At 35.0% G+C, this 22,069-nt stretch overlaps 1 protein-coding gene across 1 annotated transcript in view; it reads right to left on the bottom strand.

Moving 5' to 3' along the window:
* Positions 1–22,069, bottom strand: part of Dnai2 (dynein, axonemal, intermediate chain 2) — a 96,497-nt gene that overhangs the window by 19,299 nt on the left and 55,129 nt on the right. The window contains exons 6-8 of the mRNA XM_081750729.1: positions 4,828–4,984; positions 2,825–3,017; positions 78–213 (exon numbers count right to left, since the gene is read on the bottom strand). Of these exons, the coding sequence (XP_081606855.1) occupies positions 78–213; positions 2,825–3,017; positions 4,828–4,984 (486 nt within the window). The remainder of the gene's footprint in view (positions 1–77; positions 214–2,824; positions 3,018–4,827; positions 4,985–22,069) is intronic.

The following is a 22,069-nucleotide window of genomic DNA, read 5'->3' as shown; positions in this document are numbered from 1 at the left end:
GGCACTTAATGTGTTACTGTTGTATTCTATATAACAAATATTTCCATGGTTGAAAGTGTATGCTCGCTGCTACAAACCTTAACACTGAGAACAGGATTATCCTGTTGTTGCAGAACGTCCCATGTGTCCATCACGCCATCTGTTCTTGTGACGAAGTAAGTTGAAAATCGAGTTGGACTCCACACACCATCTGTCAGCCTGTGCCTATAAAACCTACAAAAGCAAGGATTGCGGATGTACTGTATAGTTACTACTATTTTTAACTGAAAAGTAAAATGACACTTATTTGTAACTAGTTTATTTTTATGAAAGATTTGGATTCAGTTCCGGTGTCACCTTCAACTTTCCTAGACGAGACAGTTGCGGTGCATTGAAAGCCTAAATATATTTCAAACGAAAACTTAATTCATACGAAAGGGTTAATTTATGTAAGACTGCATATAAAGAAATCATATACTTGTAAGTTTTTATAGCTTTTTTCATAAAGTTCCCAAACCCTAATGGATTAATTGAGTAGTTGTAGTTTATTTTCTACTTCGAATGGTAAGTAAATATGTCATTTTCTTGGTTTTCACAACTCTTTGAGTTTATTACTTGCAGAAAGGAAAACTTGGATTAAACACAACAATTCTTAGGATTATTTTTTTAAATTCTCATTTACTTTCATGACAAAGAGCAGAATATGGCTTTTAGGCTCGGTTCAGACGTGCAGAAAAGTCTGTTGCGGGCCCGCAACAGACTCGCAGCTGACTTGTGCGGGCGTCAAAGATCAACCAGTTCAGACGAGCAGCAGACTCGTGCGGGCGTCTCAGCTCAACCACTTCACATAGACATAGAAAACAGCTGCAGTTGAATGAAGATGGAAATTGAAAGAAGAAAACGTGCTGTTTTTGTATACTTAGCCAGTAAAATCCTAAGGAAAAAACAGAGACGATACTTGTTCATCCGTACGTAAGCTCACGACTGCTTAAAGGTGAATTTTCTTCCATGTTTATTGATTTGCGCAATGACGAAGAAAAGTTCTTTAATTATTTTTGCATGAGCATCACTTCATTTGATGATAAATATTAATGTGATATTGTGCGACTATTGTGATATTTATCTGTTCTTCATGACCATCACTTTCAATTATTTTTAAAACTTACTTTGACCTAACTTGGCTGTTCAATCATTTTTGGGTCGTGTCTTGAAAAAGTATTGAATTTATCCAGCAACTTAAAAATACTATTAAAATATATCGTTTTCCTACTAGCAGCTTGCTGTAACTCAGTGGTTCTCAAACTTGTTATTACTGCGACCCACATTAAATAAAATGTATTTTGTGGCCCACTTACTTTTATTCAAATACACTGACATTTTTTACTCAATAACTGTATCATATGAAATTGTACGCATGCATAGGGAGGATTAAAGTGTTTCCGTAGAAAGGCAACACAGAGCTAACACTACTCCCGAAACAATGCTACCCCATCACAGAGTTTGACTCACTCACCCTCCTTCCATTCTCACCCAGCATCTCTACTGACTGTACAACAGCGCCAGGCTCTGAGTAACCACTTTACTCTTCACCTCATTAGCAAACGCTTCCAATTTTCATTTTCTGAACATTACTTCACAATATATGTTTCTGCATCAAAATAAAATTTCCATAATTAAAAGGAAAAGCTTCTCGCGACCCATCAAAAACGGCCCGCAATCCACACTTTGAGAAACACTAACCTATTTGAAATTCTGTAAAAATACGAAAGACAAATGTGGTAATTTTTCTGACTGTGACTTTCCTTAATCTATTTACATTTTCGCCGATTCTTCCTGGTCTGTAGAAACACTGTTATTAAGTGGCAAGTGATTTTTTATTATTTTTTTAAATTCTGAGATTGCTTTACTACAACTGAAAAAATTGTTAGATTAAGTATGAATACCAGTAAAGTAGTAAATTTAAAGTAAAAAAGCAACCCGGCAAATGAATATGTTCCTCAGCTAGATAAAGAAACTGTCAGATGCTAAACTTTCTTAGTTTGGAGATTAGCAATAAGACACAACAGGAAGAATATATATAATGTCAAATTGGTTAAATTTACTATGCAATTCATGAAAAGAATTACAAAATAAAGGACTAACCGTAACTTTGTATTAGGAGGTAGTAACTTAATGATATAGTAGTTTTATAGTAATTTTTACTTCAGTAATGATTCGAAATTGCGAAACGTGCAACTATTATATCTATAAAAAGCAAAACGAGATTATAATGATATTTATCAACCAAATACATCACTAAAAATTAAGAAACTAAAAATCATTCCTTCATTATGTATATATTTATTTGAATTTTTATTTCATACGTGACATTAAACAGGGATTTACATAGTGAATAGTAGAGCTCACTGTAATGACGAAAAAATTAAGAATGATTTTTAACCGTTAGATGCACACAGAATAACTGTGTACAAAAGCAGACTACAAAGTATTATGGTAATATTCAAACAATTTTTTAGTATGCTAGATGGCACGACTAGTACTTTCATACCGGTACCATGCATAGTATACAAGCTTTCCGTACCATGCAATATTACTTTGATTGTAACTCCCTCCTAGAACTCATTACAGCACTAGAAATAGTGTACCGATCTTGATGATCTATAGTTATTATTATTACTATTATTATTATTTGGTGACGTGTTAAAAAGATAAAGAAAAGAAGGTATGGTAGATAAGATGATTTCTAAAGTATAATTGCAAGAATATACCAAATGTTAATCCATTTTTCTCTTATTTCGGGTTAGGTTATCCTAAAACAATTTGTACCATTGATAGAACAACATACCTAGTCCACATAATGGGTGACTCTCTTACATCTTCAGACCATATTCTTGCAGTCCAATCCCCAACAGTTAGGAAGTTTTTGGAAAATCCAGGATTTCGACTCAAAGCATACACAGGCCCGCAATGCGCTTGAAATTGGAAGCCTAATTTTTCAAATGGTGTTTTTCCTTTTCGATTACATGAGAAAACAATACCTGTAGAAGAATAAATGAAGTATGTCAATTTTGTGTAGTATTAAGTTTCCTCTTTAGATATATCGTTTTAGAGAAAAAGTTTAAATGATCCAACATTCTAAATTAACCTTAAGAAGCATAGCAGATATTGTATATAAAGGCAGATATTACTGAGTATATGTATATTTTATATAGATATTAATCTTTTTAACGTCCCGCGATTACGCACCGAGGCTAAGGGAGACAGTGCGTGATGATCAGGTGGATGATAATAGTGGAATGAAGACAGTAGGAGGAAACGGTGGAACCCCTGAGAAAATCAATACACACGTGTTTATCTATAGCAAAATTCACTTGGCATGGGCTGGGATCGAATCAGGGACCCTATGTATAAGAGGCAGGCGCTCTGCCGCCCCTGTATAAGTATTAACTGAATATTAAAAGTTATGTATCGCATATAGTCATACAGTGTTGCCATATCCGAAGATAAAAAAGTAGCGAGCTTGTGCTCTAAAAGTGCGGATTTGAACTTTTCGTAGCCCAAAACATAAAAATGGATTATTTTTGCAGTTCTACAATTTAACTAATCACATACATCGATTTAACAGAAACGCATGAAGTTGGAAGTACGTCAGAGATCTGGGTTGGCAACAGCCAAGAGCCGACCGAAGTTCAGACTATTGGCGGTGGTGTGTTAGGGCAAACTCGATACTACATCAAGAGCAATAGAACTACAGTGTGGAATAAACTGGGTAGACGGTGACAGTATAGGCAAGAATTTCCTATAGGCATTTCATTCAATTGAATCGTTCAATGAACCGATTCATAAAGAATCGGTTCCTGTCCTTGAACTACGAAATATTGTAATGATTCTACTATTATTTCCAACATTTCATAGTTCAAGGGCAGGAAGCGGTTCTTTATGAATCGGTTCATTGAGCAATTCAATTGAATGAAATGCCTATATGAAACTCTTACCACAGAATATAATGGACGACCTTTCTGACTTTCAAGGAGACTTATTTGCTTTAGGTTTGCATTTTGTATGATTTTTCACTGATATTCCTCACTTTTTTAAATTTATTCACTAAATTCTTTATCTGGGAGCCATGAATTTTGTAAGTTTCTATTGTGGCTCTATTTACACATTATATTAATAACAATAATACAGTACCACAATTAAATTTGTGATGTTCACGTTTACACAACTCCATGCAATTATTAGTCCTAGAGATTCCTGAGACATCAACACGGTCAGTCAACAACATACATTCAGCAAAAGTATAGTGTTGCAGATCTGGAGAATAAAAAGTACTAAAACAAGAATTAAACTAGTATCCAACATGTTATTTTTACTAAAACTATTGTTCGTTGTGAATAAAATATTCAGCAAAGAAAACTTTTATTGTATTGTATAAAACTAATAATTTGTAATTTCATGTATGAAAATAACAAAATAGCGTATTTGTAAGAGTTATAGCCTGTAGATAGAAGTAGCCCAATCCGTTATTTGTAGCCCAAACTGGCAACATTGTAGTCTTATGATCCCATGTTTTGTGATGCCTTCGTTTCTTTAGCCTAAAGGGCATAACAGTGAAACGTAAAATTCAAAATAAATAATTAAATAAATAAACCTGTAATATCATTATCAGGTTAATGCATGAGAATGATATACTCACTTGAGACTATTATTTATAAACCTAACACGCAGTATAAAAAATACCCATATTTACATGAAAATTTTCTATCACTACGCCTGAAGATGACCAGTATACGTGTACAGTACATCTCAGTAGTTTTTTCTCTTTATTGCTATAGTTGAAGAGCGTACCTTGTTCAGTGCCAGCCATAAAACGAGCGGGAATCGTAATGTCGTACTCTAAACTGGAAGCTCCCATAGCATTGCACATTTGTTGATCTCCTTTGGTAGGATCTAGAATTAACTCATCTGTAGGTTCTGTGAATTTTCTTGTGTCCCACCATTTTATCTGAAAAGATAAAATTTTGCGCATATTTAAGTAAGACAAACATACATAGATGTTATTGTACTAGAAAAGAAAACAACAAATGAGCTTCAAAGCCAAGATTCCGTAACACAAATACAGTGCAGTGTGTTTGAAAAAGAACTCCCTAGTTTTAATGTGACCTAGAATCTGTACAAAGTGACATACACTATTCTAGTTTGTGGTGTTTGATTCATCAACTCTCCAAGTTTGGCTCCCCTGCAGTTGGCAGGTCTGCTTGACCTTGAGACGGCACCAATGTTGTTTTTTCTGTTTCCTCAGTTCAGTCCAGGCAGGCATGCAGTGCAAAGCAACTCAGCAACAATGTGTACTCCGCAACAGAAAGCGCAGTGTGTTATTTGGCTTATGAAAACTGAATCAGTTATAACAGTGCAACGTAATTTTAGACGTCAGTATAGTGATGAACCACCTACAGCAAAAACTATCCGTCATTGGCTAGTCTTTCAAGGAAACCGGTAGTGTTTTAAAAGCAAAATCACCAGGTAGACCGAGAACTTCTAAAGATGTTGTTGAACAGATCCGTGTTTCTTGTGTTCGGAGCCCGAAGAAGTCATTAGCCAGACGTAGTCTAGAGTGTGTACAGTGTTGTGTATACAGTGAAAAGATCAGAGACATCAATCATTTACGGGAAAGAATCGTCGCGGCAGTTGGGACAGTTACACTGAAATGTTGGTGAATACGTGGCGAGAAGTGGAATATCATCTCGATGTGTGCAGGGCCACAAATGGATCCCACGTTGAAGTCTATCAACATTAAACAAAACTCGAAGAAATTCTCTTTTATGATATGTACTCATTGATGTAAGTTTTTATTTATTTCCCAATTAAATTTATACTTAAAACTAGGGAGTTCTTTTTCAAGCACCCTGTATATCAGTTAGTAATCGCAACGAAATATTATTTAAATACAGGTTTCAACTTAACAGATTAAATGCTTTCTGTTCTACAGGGTCTTTCAAAAGTCTTGCAGAAAGTAAAAAAGCTGTAACTTTGTAACCATTTATTGTATTTGTACAAAACTTTTAGTGGACTTGTAAGAAAGTCTGAAATTTTGTTTCCAAGCATTTTTTTTCAACGCCAAATCTCCAGCCAAGCACCTTTTACGTCCAAACATTGCTGAAGTCTTTTCGGGAATCCAATGCAGTGTTTCATTGAAACGGCACACCACACATTTAACTTTGAAGAATCACGAACATGTGTCTCAAATTCGTGTGGATTCTCAATTCCCCAGATTCTACAATTGTGTCGGTTTACCTTACCAGACACATGAAACGTGGATTCATCTTAGAACAGTAACTTTGAAAGAAGCCCTGGATCACTGTTCAACCGTGCAAGCATCATTTCACAAAACTCACTTCTTATGTCACAGTCGTCTTCCGTCAATTCCTGTACAAGTTTCAACTTGTAAGGTTTTGCCTTTATTTTCTTACGAATGATATTGTGTAGCGTTGTCATTGGCACTCCTAGCTCCAAGGATCTGCGTTTCAACGATTTCTTTGGACTTCGCAACACGCTTTCCTGCACGGACTGAATCACATCAACACTGATTGTTGGCCTTCCGCTACGAGGCAAGTCCAAGACACTTCCGGTAGCTAGGAACTTATCGTACTATCTCTTGATACTTGAACCTGCAGGTGGTTGTTTTTGATATTTTCGTCGGAATTTTCTTCTCACCAAAACACTAGATTTTAACTTACAAAACCACGCCATACACTGCGCTCTCTCTTGAGTAGACGCCATCTTTGTCACGTGATTTGCGGTTATGACGTCAACGTTTACATCCGCTCATTGCTGCCAACAAAAATGTTAACATTTCCACTAAACATTACAAACAAAATACAAAATTGTAAGTAGTACTTTCAAAGTTACAGCTTTTTACTTTTTTGCAGGACTTTTGGAAGACTCTGTATGTTTAAATTCTGTTACTAGCTTTCTGAGAGTGTTGCTGACTCATGCATAGATGAGGCTACCAACACAACCTTGCCTTTTTCAGGACAGAAGGATACAATTTGTTGTTTGTTACGCGTATCAAACACAAATATTGATGTATCCGGTTCTCGATTTTTATCACTAGCAGTTCTGATGGATGTTCTACTTTTTTCTTTCGCACAATACACACCATTGTGAACTAGAAATCGTTTAGCATCTTCGTCAATGGTATCGCGGGATTGTCAAGTTTAGAATATTGGTACTATAGTTTAGAATCGCGAGAACTATCTGACTTAGGTCTACCTCCTTTTCTCGTTATAGGCAATAGAGGAATAGAGTCATTGTCGGTACACATTGTTGAACAGGATGGCTGCGGAGAACTACATATATGGTTCATAAATGTATTATTTTCTGGCTTTCTTTTTCTTGTATTTACATACAAGTAACGATGTCCTCTTCTGAGTCATCTATGAGAAAATCTTTTTGACTTGACAGGAAATCAGGAATTTCGTCACTGCCATCAATACAATCTAATTCATCTGACTCCACATCTTCTTCAACAGCATTTTCCTCTTCTTCCATGAACTGTGGTGTTTTTTTTTTGTTCTACACTGACGTCATCAGAATTTGCATCCTCAAAAAATTAGCATTTGCATCCTCAAAAATATATTTACTAATTTCAAATTCATTAAGTCCTTATCGAAAAGCCGTTTTTAGAAGTTTCACTAAACTACAGGCTAACAATAAAATACATTTGAAGAAAAATATACACTATTACCAGAATGGGTGAAAATTCACTCAGAAAGTAATGAAGGAGCTTTGATAATACTTGGAATGGAGCAATAGAAGTCAGTAGCGTAGCCAGGATTTTTGTTTCGGGAGCCTTAGTGTTGGGTCATTCATATATATATATATATATATATATATATATATATATATATATATATATATATATATATATATATATATATATACCATGTGATCAAAAGTAAACGGACAGCCCAAAAAACATACGTTTTTCATATTAGGTACATTGTGCTGCAACCTACTGCCAGGTACTCATTATCAGCGACCTCAGTAGTCATTAGACATCGTGAGAAAGCAGAATGGGGCGCTCCGCGGAACTCACGGACTTCGAACGTGGTCAGGTGATTGGACGTCACTTGTGTCAGAAGTCTGTACGCGAGATTTCCACACTCCTAAACATCCCTTGGTCCACTGTGTCTGATGTGATAGTGAAGTGGAAACGTGAAGGGACACGTACAGCACAAAAGCGTACAGGCCGACCTCGTTTGTTAACTGACAGAGACCGCCGACAGTTGAAGAGGGTCGTAAAGTGTAATAGGCAGACATCTATCCAGACCATCAAACAGGAATTCCAAACTGCATCAGGATCCACTCCAAGTACTATGACAGTTAGGCGTGAGGTAAGAAAACTTGGATTTCATGGTTGAGCGGCTGCTCATAAGCCACACATTACGCAGGTAAATGCCAAACGGCACCTCGCTTGGTGTAAGGAGCGTAAACATTGGACGTTTGAACAGTGAAAAACGTTGTATGGAGTGACGAATCACGGTACACAATGTGGCGGGGTGTGGGTACGGCGAATGCCTGGTGAACGTCATCTGTCAGCGTGTGTAGTGCCAACAGTCAAATTCCGAGGTGGTGATGTTATAGTGTGGTTGTGTTTCTCTTGGAGGGGTTTGCACCCCTTGTTGTTTTGCGTGGCACTCTCACAGCGTAGGCCTACATTGATGCTTTAAGCACCTTCTTGCTTCCTACTGTTGAAGAGCAATTCGGGATGGCGATTGGATCTTTCAACATGATCGAGCACCTGTTCATACTGCACGGCCTGTGGCGGAGTGGTTACACGAACATAACATCCCTGTAATGGACTGGCCAGCACAAAGTCCTGACTTGAATCCTATAGGACACCTTTGGGATGTTTTGGAACACCGACTTCGTGCTAGGCCTCACCGACCTACATCGATACCCCTCCTCAGTTCAGCACTCCTTGAAGAATGGGCTGCCATTCTCCTAGAAACATTCCAGCACCTGATTGAAAGTATGTCTGCGAGAGTGGAAGCTGTCATCAAAGCTAAGGGTGGGCCAACACCATATTGAATTCCAGCAGTACCGATGGAGGGCGCCACGAACTTGTAAGTCATTTTCAGCCAGGTGTCTGGATACTTCTGATCGCATAGTATATATATCCGTTTGTTGAGCTATATTATTATTATTATTATTATTATTATTATTATTATTATTATTATTATTATTATTATTATTAACATTTAATCTTTCTCTGAAGTGCCGGCTTCTTTAAATATATCTTTGTTGTTCCTCGATTGCTGTTTTTGGATATTTTCTTCGCCAAAATTGACATCACAACTGCCTCTTTTTCGTTCTAGCCACTTTTCTACAGCATTTTTCGAGCTTTTGTCTGACAACAGAATCTTTAGTGTCAGTGTACTATGCAAAATTCCATTCTTTTATAACTTACGGTACCACGTTTCGCTTACAAAAGAAAGCACTAAGGGATTGGATTGTCACCAAAGTCTTCTTGCAAGCCCATCTTTTGAGGATAAAAAGATTACCATTACCTTGGGTGTATCTATATAAAATTATCTTGTTTACCGTAAGTAACAAACACTTAGTTATTGAAAACAGTAACGTCCATAAATACAATACTCGATTCGTTAATAATTTGCATGTTATCTCCCAAAATGTCTCTTTTTTTTTTTTTTTTTTTGTTTTTCAAATTAACTGTATAAAAATTTTCAATAAGTTACCTGACTTTCAAAAGCAAAACAAATCATTTTCTATGTTTAAATCTGATCTTCACAAGTTCTTAGTAGATAAATGTTATTATTTAGTAAATGAATTTTTTGAAGACAATGTATAAATGTTTTTTGTTAATTATGTCATGATTGGGTAAGCTTATAAAAGTCATAGTTATGTATGTATTACTCTATTTGTAAGTTTTTTGTAAGATATGTGTAATTATTTTGTAATTTTGACAACTGTATGCGTACTCGAGAATACTCTCATTTGTATGCAAAACAGGCAAATAAATAAATAAATATCTTGTTTAAGTTTTTCTTTGTTCCTTTATTGGGAGGAATTTTTTTATATGCACATTTTCCTCACCGAACTTAACACAATTGTCTTTTTTCAACCTTAACCACTATTGTAAAACGTTTTCCGACATTTTGTAATTGCAAAGTAAGTTCTTATTTCGACACTCTAAACACGTCTAACTCAAGCAAATCTTCTGAACTGCTCTAGCTGATCAAACATCAGAGATTGCTGTGAGATAGTTACATGCTACAAGTCTTCAGTATTGTTTTCCACCCTTTCCTGTTAACAATTTTGCCTCAAATATTTTTCATCTGAATGAAATCGAAACAACAAAGAAAAATCTATTTTTTAGCCGTCTTTTCTTTCTGGCTCTTTTTTCTTGTAGGTTAAGGAAACAAAAATTAGCTGCTGAGCATTTACCGAAATCCATTGATCGCCATTTTCTTTGATGCCAATTGCAGGTAGAAGTGAATGGTATTAAATCGAGGTATCCTATGTAGTTAATCCTATTGGGAGCGGCGGTGAATGATTTAAAATAGACGATGACAGGTCACGTGTTTTGTTATTTACATCGAAGTCAATAATTTCTTGGATTCAAACATGTCCATTTCCTCCTAACCCTTCAACTAAGTTTTTTTTTTTTCGGAATTTCCTTTTGTGATCAGAAAGGAAGTGCTTCTTTTCAGCATTGCCTGGATTAGTCTGGAAAGGCTTTGAGTCAAAGAAGACACGTGAAAACAGGTTGTCATTGCTATGTCAAACAGAAGAACAATAATTTCAAGGTCACCATATGCATATAGATCCTCACTCTCTTTCCTTCCTTCCCTTTTAGCAGCAGGGATTCCTGGAAAACTCGATTTCCATACCTCCTAAAATGCAAACATTTTTAATAGCCGTGTGCACTAACGAAGTTTAAACGAGCGTTCACTCAAACGCGTTCAACATTAAACTTTCAAGTTTAACCCTTTAGTGGGCAGTGTAGCTCTCAAGCAACATCGCATTCTATTGTGTTATCCACACGAATTATAACTTCACTGATCATTTAATTGGCATTATTGCTTTCATATAATATTCATATACATCATTTGTGGGTCGCTTCTTTAGATACTTTTAATTGTCAAGAGGGGACATTCAAATTTAGTATTGTACAAGCTTTATCTTCTGCGTTCCGCGAAAGTTTTTTTTTTTTTTTTTTGTTTTATTTGTGGTTTCTTGCTCTGTAGGAAAATATTTCAACGAAACTGTTGGTAATTACTGAGAGTATTCTTATGATATTCAGGGCAATGCTAGTACCATAATAGGGCAATGCTGCTCAGTAGCTACACATAAGACCTATTTTATGGCAAAGTTGCTTTGAAATAAACAATCTGTATTTTCTAACCAAAGTACAAAAATACTTTAAAAATTACGAAATTATGAACAGGAAGACATGGTTCAAAAAGTGGCGGCTAATGTTAGTGTTGCAGCGTTGCGCAACGACCACAGTATTTCAAGAAAAAATACTATTAGCAATAGTAGTAAAGAACAGGAAAAAATACTTGCTAATAGTCCCATATATATTTAAATAACATATTTTTTACTTTTGTAACTGTCTGTTCCGTTAATCCATTTTAAAAAGCGAAAAACAATCCATCACAGTCCCTAATTTATATTGCGTTGCAGCGAGCATACAACGACCAGATTCCTTCAGAGAGGGAATTGGAGCGAATGTTGTCTCCTTTCCCCTATCTCAGAAGTTAAAGGGTCTGTTCGTTGCAATGCTTCTGCAACATAACACGGTTTCCAGTGTACAAGAAGGTTTTTCGCGCTAAATAAGATTTCTGAATTTTATTTCATTACCAATTAACAAATGGAATTTGCTTTTATGCATTCATATCTTTAAATTACGGTACTATACTGAAGGAAACAAATATAATGAACATTAAAAAAAAGAAAAGAAATAAGAAAAAGTGATTGCAGAATTACAAAATAAGAATGAAAATATGTAGTAGAGCAGAAAACAAATGAAAGTAAACACACATTTAGAACTTAATTTTAACTTATATAGATATTGAAGACTTCTTGTAGTAATTTGTGAAACAAATATTAAGTCAATATATAGAATCCCCTCTTTGTGGGTAGTATTTTAGTATATACTTATTTCTTTTATAAAATGAATGTATTTTATACTCTTGATAACTTTCCACATAAAACTGTTTGATGGGAAACGCCACTGCTCAGGGACGCAGTCACGAGGGGGGTCTACACGGTCTGGACCTCCCCAAAATTTCGAAACTCGACTAACATTTGTAGACTTTCCTAACGAACTATACTTGTTTAACAAAGAAATGATTGATGTAGGCTAAATATTTTATTTTACGCCTCATCATCTACTTTTTCTTTTCTTATAAAAACAATCATTTCTATATTTTTTTTCTTAAAATATAGGTGACAGTAATTAAGAATTACTTACTTATCGTCTTTTCGGGTGCAGAATAAGACAGGTTCGATATTACATACACGTATTGGACCTCCTCAAATACTTTGGACCCCTCCCAGCAAACATTTCTGGGTGTAAAACTGGCAATGCGTATGTTTTGATGTTCTTTAACTTTGGCTTCTGTTAATGCTGATCCTACTTCTGGCGGGTTTCGAAGTTTACTTTCCAGAACGTATGACATTGATAAACGTTGTTTCACCTCATGTGGAAGCATATTGTGTTCATCGTGCATTGCTTAACAACCAACACGGATGATTTGGAATGTAGTTTTTTTTTCCTTTTGCGTACGTGTGTGTGTGTGTTGATGTATGTATATGTGACATTCGCAATTCATATACCTGTAGCTATTTTGTATCAGCTGTTTTTTTATGTTTTTTTTAATCAGCTGTTTTGGTTTTTAGTTATTAGATTTAATTGTATTGTGTGAGCTCTAATTCTGTAAATAACCTACAAATTCTGGATGAATTCTTTACCATGACCTGTATATAACTTAAAAATTTTTAAAAAAATAAATAAATGAAAAGAATTTGCCTAGCTTTTAACTGAGGAAAAATGTGCAATTAAGGCTTAGACAAAATAAGCAAAGGGCAATTCAGGAGAATGTTCGAAAAAAAATCCGGTTTAAATTCACAGGACATCTTATGGCAGTAATGTTGTTTGCACTAGATATATTTCCACAATTTATTTTTAATTTTTCTAGATAAACTGTAAATAAAGTGTGTTCAATTTACATTTTTTATAACACTAATCTGCCACGAACTCTCTTCAGTCTACGTTGCAGAGGAATTCGGATCACAATCAGGGACTGGGTTTGCTAAAATGAATTGTTCGTAACAATCTAGACAAAAATATTAAGTGAATCTACAAAGCCTCTGAAATTAACTGCACCTATGACGTCAGCAAAAGAAGAAAGGGTTTTTTCCACATCGAAAAGAATTGACACTTTCAAGAAAATGAATGTCAAAGAAAGGTTATAACCATTGGTTATGCTTTCAATCGAAAGAGAACTGACAATAAGAATACCAGAGTTCAATCAGCGTGTATTAGGCAGATTTGTTATAATCAAAGAGAGGAGAATAAAGTTACTAATTAAATAAGGTGACTAATCGGATAAAATGTTCCGCATTATTTTTTTATTTTCTAAAACAGAATGTTATTTAATTTCACATGTTACGTAGAATTTGCATCTAAAGTTATGCTGATTAGTCAATGAGTCCACTTTATATTTTCTGTCTCCGATTGTCCGTACTCCAACACCCGAAACCACAATCCACCGGCCGCCACCGGGTTCAACCATAAAGGCAAACTAAATATTTTAATGGTAATGCTATCAATGCTTGCCCAAGGGTTAAGATGGTTCCAGGACTTTCGTTGCACCATTCAAGGTCGAAGTTCAGTACACCTCGTTTAAGTAAACTTCGGTCAATTTGTAAAATCGACTCTGATTAGTTATCGTCTTTTGTCTCTAATTTTCGTTTAACAAAGTAACAAATGAAGAAAGCATACCGCTTGTCGGTCTTTTCGACTTTCGAGACTGTGTGCATTGAGTTGTGAGTAGTCTAATTGCAGTGATCGTAATTGTGATGGAAAAAGTAATTAAAAAAAACACGAACAAAAACTTTTTTCGAACACGAGAAATGAATTGTAATCTCATTAGCGGAAAAATGCAAAGACATTATTGAATGTAAACGGACTGACTTGGATCAACGGAGTTTAAACCCCCAATTTCGGCCGTTCAAGCTAAAAGCAAGTTTATCCACCATTAGACTTAAACTTGAACGTTGTTCGTGCAACAGTCATTTTCACCGAACTTATTTATTCCCCTCGTTCAACAGTTGAACTTCGTTGGTGCACACGGCCATAAAGAATAAAGACGACGTTGGCGAACACAACTTCTCTTGGAACTGTTTAGTGACATATTTTCCAAATAGAACACATGAAAGGCAATTGCTATTTCTTCCGAGAAAAAAAATACGAACATCAAAATACCAAAGTACATTGTCGGAACCGTTTGAGGGTCTGGCCCCCCTGAACCCACCCCTTCTCTACGCCACTGATAGAAGTCATGAATTGCAGCAAGTGGAATATCACCCCATTCTGCATGCAGTGCATCACTCAGTTCCAGGAGTTAGGATGGAAATTATAACTGAAATTATACCGGAATCGGGTCTTCAAAACGGACCATACTTGTACAGTTATCTTCAGGTCCGGAGATTGGGCGAGACAGGTTGGGTAGGCCTATTCAGTTTTATCATAATGTTCTTCAAACCACGGCGCAACAGCATCAGGGGTGTGAATGGGCGGATTACGATAACTAAATATGGCGTCATTACCCGAAAACAACATCTGGACTATATAATGCACACGCTCTCTTAAAATGACGTCCTAATCACGGACAGAGGCGACCAGCAAGTGGCAGCACAGGACACACTGCAAACTAGGATAATGCGGCCCACTATATCACAGAGCCACCACCATGTTTCATGCACCGTTCTACTGCTGTTCACGTAGTACAGAGATTGTAACACATTAGCAACAGTCAGGTGCTGCGGTCGCAACCTGACTGTTATCAACCCAGCCATCTGGAATTTTTTCCAGCTCCATAAATTTGAATTAAATTGATAACTATCTGTACACAATCTTAATTTATAGTAGGTTACATTTGAACATTGCTACACCACGATACATGAAGGTATACAGTTCATACTTTCTTAATCATCACTACTGATACATCTACCACATTTCAAGAAAGTAAATCCTCACGTTAAGCGGGTTTGCATATTCAGTCCAGACTCCTAACTATGGAAACATTTACGATCTTTAAACCAGAGATGTGCGTCTACGCGTAAAAAAACGATAGTTTACGTTTACGTGTCAACTATGCGTAGACAATGTAAACAACGTAGACTATATAGAATATGTCAACAACACGTAATTTAATATGGCATCGTGGACAATAAAGGAGCTTTATTTTGTCGTTACCTTGCGAAATTGCGTACAAAATAAAATGCCTAGACCAGCGAATAGTAACTTTCGAATACTTAGTTTCGTCTCGATGAAGGAAAATGAAAAATATTATGCATTTTGTAAAATATGCAAGAAAAAATTGGCAAATACAGCAGATTCAAGACTGAAAGCCCACAGGTGAGAATTAGTTTTGTAAATTTCATTATAAAAGCAGTGCTCGAAGTGGAAAATCTAAGGAAGTGGTATGTGCAGAGCAGAGTAAATATACAGATTAGATAATTCCCTCTACTTTTTATATGTTAGTCGTTTCCCTAATCTTTCGCTGCACCGAAGCAAAACAACTGAATGAGGAAATATGAACAAACGAGCAACGAAATTCTTCCTTACATTTGATAGTGGTTGTCTACATAGTCTACACGGGAAAAGATATAATGTAGATTACGTATAGATTACAGTAGACAATCGCGTAGACGTAAAATTATAGTTTACGGCACATCACTGCTTTAAACCCCAATCATTTCACGGCTTCAACCTGTTTTATACATATTGTTAGGGCGTAAAATCGAATGTGATATTTTCGAAAAATTATTTTATACACTGCAAGAGCTGTAACGTCCAAACATTCATCGCAAACTCATAGTCGTATGAAACTAAACAAAAGCGAGAGTGGAGAAGAAAACTACTTTACACAAAAGACAACAGAAAATCTGCGATTGCATAAGAAATGGTCGAGAGTTTTCAGTCAATAGTCTATCAATCAGTGTTTGTGTTCAAGCCATGATATAGGAAGTCATTTTTAAGTGTTTCTAATTTCATCCGGAGACTGAACATTTCTTTGAATAACTCTTTGGCTACTCCTTTTCGTTCTAACCGAATTTGAATTATACGAATTGCGAATCTAAAATTCATAGCTGAAAACAAAATAAATATGCACTGTCATTATTATCCTTTGATTTGTAACGGAAAACTGTCTACAAGCAGTTATGATTTCAGTAGATTTTCTCAGGGGAGATATTCAAATGCGTGGGAAGGGAGTACTGCAAAAACACTGGTAGCCCACATTGAGCACGATCGAAGATATGGTTCCGAAGGGGAAAATTTCTTAGCTCGAGGGAGTCTCAAAAGCCCCTCCACCTCACCCCTAAAATCATTAATGTTTATAAGAGTTTCTTAACCAATAGAATATTACACTTGTTTCTCGTTCTACATTTTGAAGTGACAAAATCATAACTTATAGAGAATTATAATAAAGGCATAAAGAATTATAATGCTAATTACATAAATATTATTGTCTAAGTTTCCGATTTCCGGTTGGATTAAGTAGCTGTATTGGAAAATGTGCTCAAGCTACGCAGGCAGGGGGTCCTTTGTTTAATCAATAGCAACCTATTGTATTCGTAATAGTGAAGCACCAGCGGGTTGCACCGCAGACAATAGATAGAAAGTATAGTTGTATAGAAATACAGTATTGTTTAAATGACATATGATGACAGGTAATGGTTAGTGTACTATTGTATGTATAGGACTGACACAAAAGAGAATAATAAAAGATGTCAAAGTTGTAAAGATAAATGATTTTAAAAAAAACCTTGGAAACTTGTTGAACAATGTGAAGCTTGTTATAAAGAATAATAGAACTATAGAATACTTTGCAGGTGTATGTAAAGAATAATAAAAGAGAAACCTTGTAGTTGTATGTAAAGAATAATAATTTAGGTGACGAACAATAGTGGATTGTTATAAAGAAAAAGAAAAAACTTTTTTAAACCGGCGGCGGAAACGCGGACGCGGCGCGGGAAGGCGCGGGGCGCGAACGGGAAAATACCCGCGAGCGCGTGACGTCATTTGAAATTTTTATTTAAATATTGGTTTTAAAAAATAGGCATGTATAGTTTTGTTAGCGATGGAGAACCGTCAGTTTGTAGAAGACATTGATGTGAAGCATAAGTTAGACGGTGAGAATGAATATCCAGATTCTCCAGATTGTACATTTGATGAAAATAGATTAGAAAGATATGAAAACGATAATATAAAAGTTTATGCAAGTGATAGTGAGGCGGGAATAGATAATGAAGTGCATGAATTTTCGCAAGATAACTCAGATTTTGAGGCGGAATCAAATGACGAAGTGGTATCAAATGTGGATACGCCGCCATGTTCACCTGATTTATCAGAATTAAGTTGGAACTGTGAATGTGGTGTTAACTATGTGGATGTGAACTGTGTAAGAGATTGCATATTGAAATGGAAACCAAATGATTATTTAATATGCTATGCATGTTATTGGCACGATATATGTGAATGGTCGCATGAATGCTTTTATTGTAATGAAGACGTTTTAGACATTCGTGTTTGGTCTGTGTTTGTGAATCCTCGTGTACAGGAGGAATTATTTGATATTTATGCAGAAACACATACAGTTATTAGAACATTAACAAGAGATTATTTTAATATTACATTTGGTGAACTATCAGTGGATGTGAATGTACGAAAAGAACTTTTAAGTATTTTTCTTGAAAAAGACAGATCGAACGAGTATAGTGAGGTGTGTTAAGAAAACGTACTGTATATAATGTATTTCGAAAATAATTTTTGTGTATCATGTAGTGAAGAACATATTAGTGAAGTTTGTGTTTTAAAAACTATAAGTGCATACTTACGTTTTAATAATAATATTTCTTGTGAACAATGTTTGCTGCATCTTGAACATCAATGTTTATTTCATTATGATATTGGAACTTTTGCTGTAGGATATTTATCCAACGATATAACTGTTATTGATTTATTTGAACTGTTTGAAGAACATCATAGTGAAATTTCAAGTATAAACTTTACACGCAAAGTGCGTGATTGTTTAAAGAACACCGAATTTGTTGGACAAATTATACCGTTTTTCTTAGAACGTAAACATAAAATTTCACCATGTGTTAATGAATATATTATTGACATACAAGATTTTAAGATTTCAAATCATGAATTTATTATACGTGAATTTTGTTTAACTGCGTGTGATGATACAGTAAATTTGCATTGTTTAATAAAATCACCAGTAGAATACAATGTACTTCCATTAGGTTGTCAAAAACAAATTGAATGGTTAACATTAAACTTACACGGTTTAACTTGGAATGATAAATGCGGTTATACTGTATCACACATACGTAACCTTATATATCAACTTTGTAAACAAGATGCAACCTTTTATTGTAAAGGCGCAGAAAAAACACTTTGGATTAAAAATATTTTTGCACTAGGTAATGTTATTGATTTGGAAAGTAAACAGTGTCCACCATTAAACACATTGCATGCAAACGTATTTAATGATTATTGTACTTTTCATGAACAAAGTATTAAACTTGATAAAAAATCAGGATGTGCATTTCGTAATGCACAACAATTATGTTATTGGTGGAAGTTTCAACGTACTATAACATTAACTAATGCATTTGCAAAGTTGTAAAAAGGAAATGATATGTTCTTGTAAATAAAAATACAAGATTTTAAATTGTAAATAAAAAATTTTATTAAACTAATCTACTTGTTTTTCTTTTTCATTATATTGGATACATGATTGAATACAATTTTATCATTTTGTTTAAGATTATTTTTTTGAACAAATTTAAACATTCGTTAAAGCTTTTCTTTCGTACAATATGATGCAGAAAGTACAACACAAATTGTCCACACAAGATTGAATTATCATCTTGATATGCGGAACTATTTGTAAAATATATTTTACAATTTTTATTTAAAAAAGTTTTTATTTCTTTTGCAAATGGTAATGCTAAGCTATCGAAATAGTACCCTCTTTGATTTTCATCAATGAATACACACACCCAATGTGTACCACCTGAAGATGAATTGCTTAAATTTATAATAAGTCCAGCCGGTGGTTGCACAGTTTTTGGTATTCTATCAATAGGATAAATGCCATGCACATTTGCACCAGTAAGTTTATCACGAAGTAACACTTTTATTAAATCATCCGTGTACATAACTTTTGTTTTTAAATTCACATCACTTCACTTTACATCACTTTATACGCGTATATGTTGGAAGACCTAGTGGAGTATATGGAATATTCTCATAAAACGAAATAACATGTTTAAAATATTCATGACAGATTTTTTTATAACTTTTCCAATAACGATGAATGGTGCTAACGCATAAAAAATACTTTTGAGAAACTTCATAGTATGATACCTTGCAACTCTTTGAATAATCAAGCAAAAATATTACAATATACAATGTTTAACACACTTTGTACCAGTAGGGCGCATGTAATTCATATGCTTAGAAGTGAACAGTTATACTTCTTTTATTAAAATGATACTTTTAAAAAGTATTATCAGTATATATATTTCTATCTTTATCAATTTGAATTAAAGAATCAAACTGAGCGCAAACAATACATGTTATAGGCTCAGTTAAATTTTCAGAAAAGGAAACTTTAACATTTACAGGCGCATCACGCACAAGGTCCCAAGTGCAGTCATCTAATGTTGCTGTAGGTGATAGAATAAATGCATAAAGAGTATAGCCGTGTGGATATTCTTCAGGAGTAATAGTATGTGCATCATCTTTATAATATAAACCAGTACCGGAAAACAGAGAGTGGTAACTTAGAAGGTACAAATTGTTTTTAAAATCGGGGGTGAGGGGACTGGGAGGAAAAGATTTTGATCCAACTTGTAGCTGCAGTTTGTTAACGTTAAAGTGTTGAAAATGAAATGGATTTAGTTCAGATTTTCCATTAAATGCCGAATTGGAAACAAATCCGATAACAACACCTTTAGGTACGTTACCCAGAAAAATATTATCAAGATTGTATGAATTAACGTTTGCAGGAATAGTATACGATCTTGTTTGCACTCTTGTAAGGGGATATTTTGTTGTTTCATGATTCATATTAGTATTGATTTCCATTGCCAAATGAGGTGCAACATCAATGCGACGTATATGTAGAGTAACATCTTCAAGTTTTACTTTATAAGAAGTATTTACAGGAGATAATAAACAAAAAGCATCTTTACTACGATGTAATTTTATACGAAGACCTACTTTATTTACAAGTGCTCTTGGTAATCCAGCAATATCTGTATACAGATGACCATACACTTCAAACGATTTACTATTTTTAATATAATTAGCACGTTGTTGAAAACCTACATTAGCATTACCAATGCTATCAAATTGTTTAGCGGTATCTTTATACCACATACCTAATTTCAAATGTGTATCAGAAGCATCACGGGAATAATTTAATAATGTTTCAAGGTACGCACGATAAGGATAAAATCCTGATGAAGAAGTAATTAATTTATCATTTAATGAAATGTCAATTTGACTAAATAATGAATGTAGGAAATTATTTGTTGGTGCTACAACATCAGTGTCAGCTAATGGTGTATCATCAGGTTTTGTAATTTTACAACGTACGTAAAGATAAAGATATGCAGTATGAATAAATTCTCCTGTTTCACCGGGAATAAAAAATTCAATAGGTCTATCAGAACTTAATGTTGAAATTGGACGGTATTCAGCATTAAAGCAAGATTCAATTGCAGTTTGTGTCATTGGAGTACTAAATAAATCGAAATCGTTGGTACAGCATTCCACACTGTTTGAATTAAGTAGTGCCATTATGAAAATATATCTGTAACACGACTTATTTTTCTTTTTACTTTTCTTTTGCTTTTGCTTTTGTTTGTACGCTTACGTTTAGTTGGAGGCCCAAAACGAATAATTGCCGGAGCTTTACGCTTGCGTGGCCGTCTCTTACCACTTCCAGTTAATAACTGACCAACTTTGTTAACAGCTTTTGTCTTTAATGTTTCACCAGCTTGTTTTACACGTGCACGAACAGATTCTTTAAATGGTATATCTTCTAATACATAGTAGAATAACCCCACTTGGGACGGCTGAGTCAGCGAAATTTGATCCTGTTTTCCTAGAATTGGGAGGCAAGTTTCGACAAGCCTTTAGTTGCTATGGTCATAGCCTTTTACGGCTACCAGAGAAGTGCGTGGGAAAATTTTGGTTTATCTGAACGTGTATGAGAACAGTTTGTTGTTATGTTGCTAGTCTTGGATGACTTTATCGTCTTGGGTGGTTATACTCTTGGAGGGATCATAGTCCTATCAGTTATCATGATCGAAGCTTCATGATTGATTGATTGATTTTTGCTTTTCGTTATGTATTGAATAACTAGATGCTCTTGGCCTTCATAGTCTTGGATGCTCATACTGTTGGACGGGTCAGAGTCCTATTAGTTATCATGATCGAAGCTTCCCAATGGATTGATTGATTGATTTTTGTCTTTTCGTTATGAATTTGAACCCCCAAACCCCTCCACTCTGTCCTGCGAAGAACGTAAGGGAACGTTGTTACTATGCTCATACTCTTGGACGGCGAAGCTTCCCAATTGATTGATTGATTGATTTTTGCTTTTCGCTATGTATTGAATAGCTAAATGCTCTTGGACGGATGAGAGTTCTATTAGTTATCACGATCGAAGCTTCCGAATTGATTGATTGATTTTTGTCTTTTCATTATGGATTTGAACCTCCCAAACCCCTCCACACCACTCCCTCC

This window comes from Thermobia domestica, chromosome 3, assembly GCF_964235325.1.
Source record: "Thermobia domestica chromosome 3, izTheDome1.hap1.1, whole genome shotgun sequence".
Classification (NCBI taxonomy): Eukaryota; Metazoa; Arthropoda; class Insecta; order Zygentoma; family Lepismatidae; genus Thermobia; species Thermobia domestica.
This window is presented reverse-complemented; position numbering and strand designations above follow the sequence as displayed.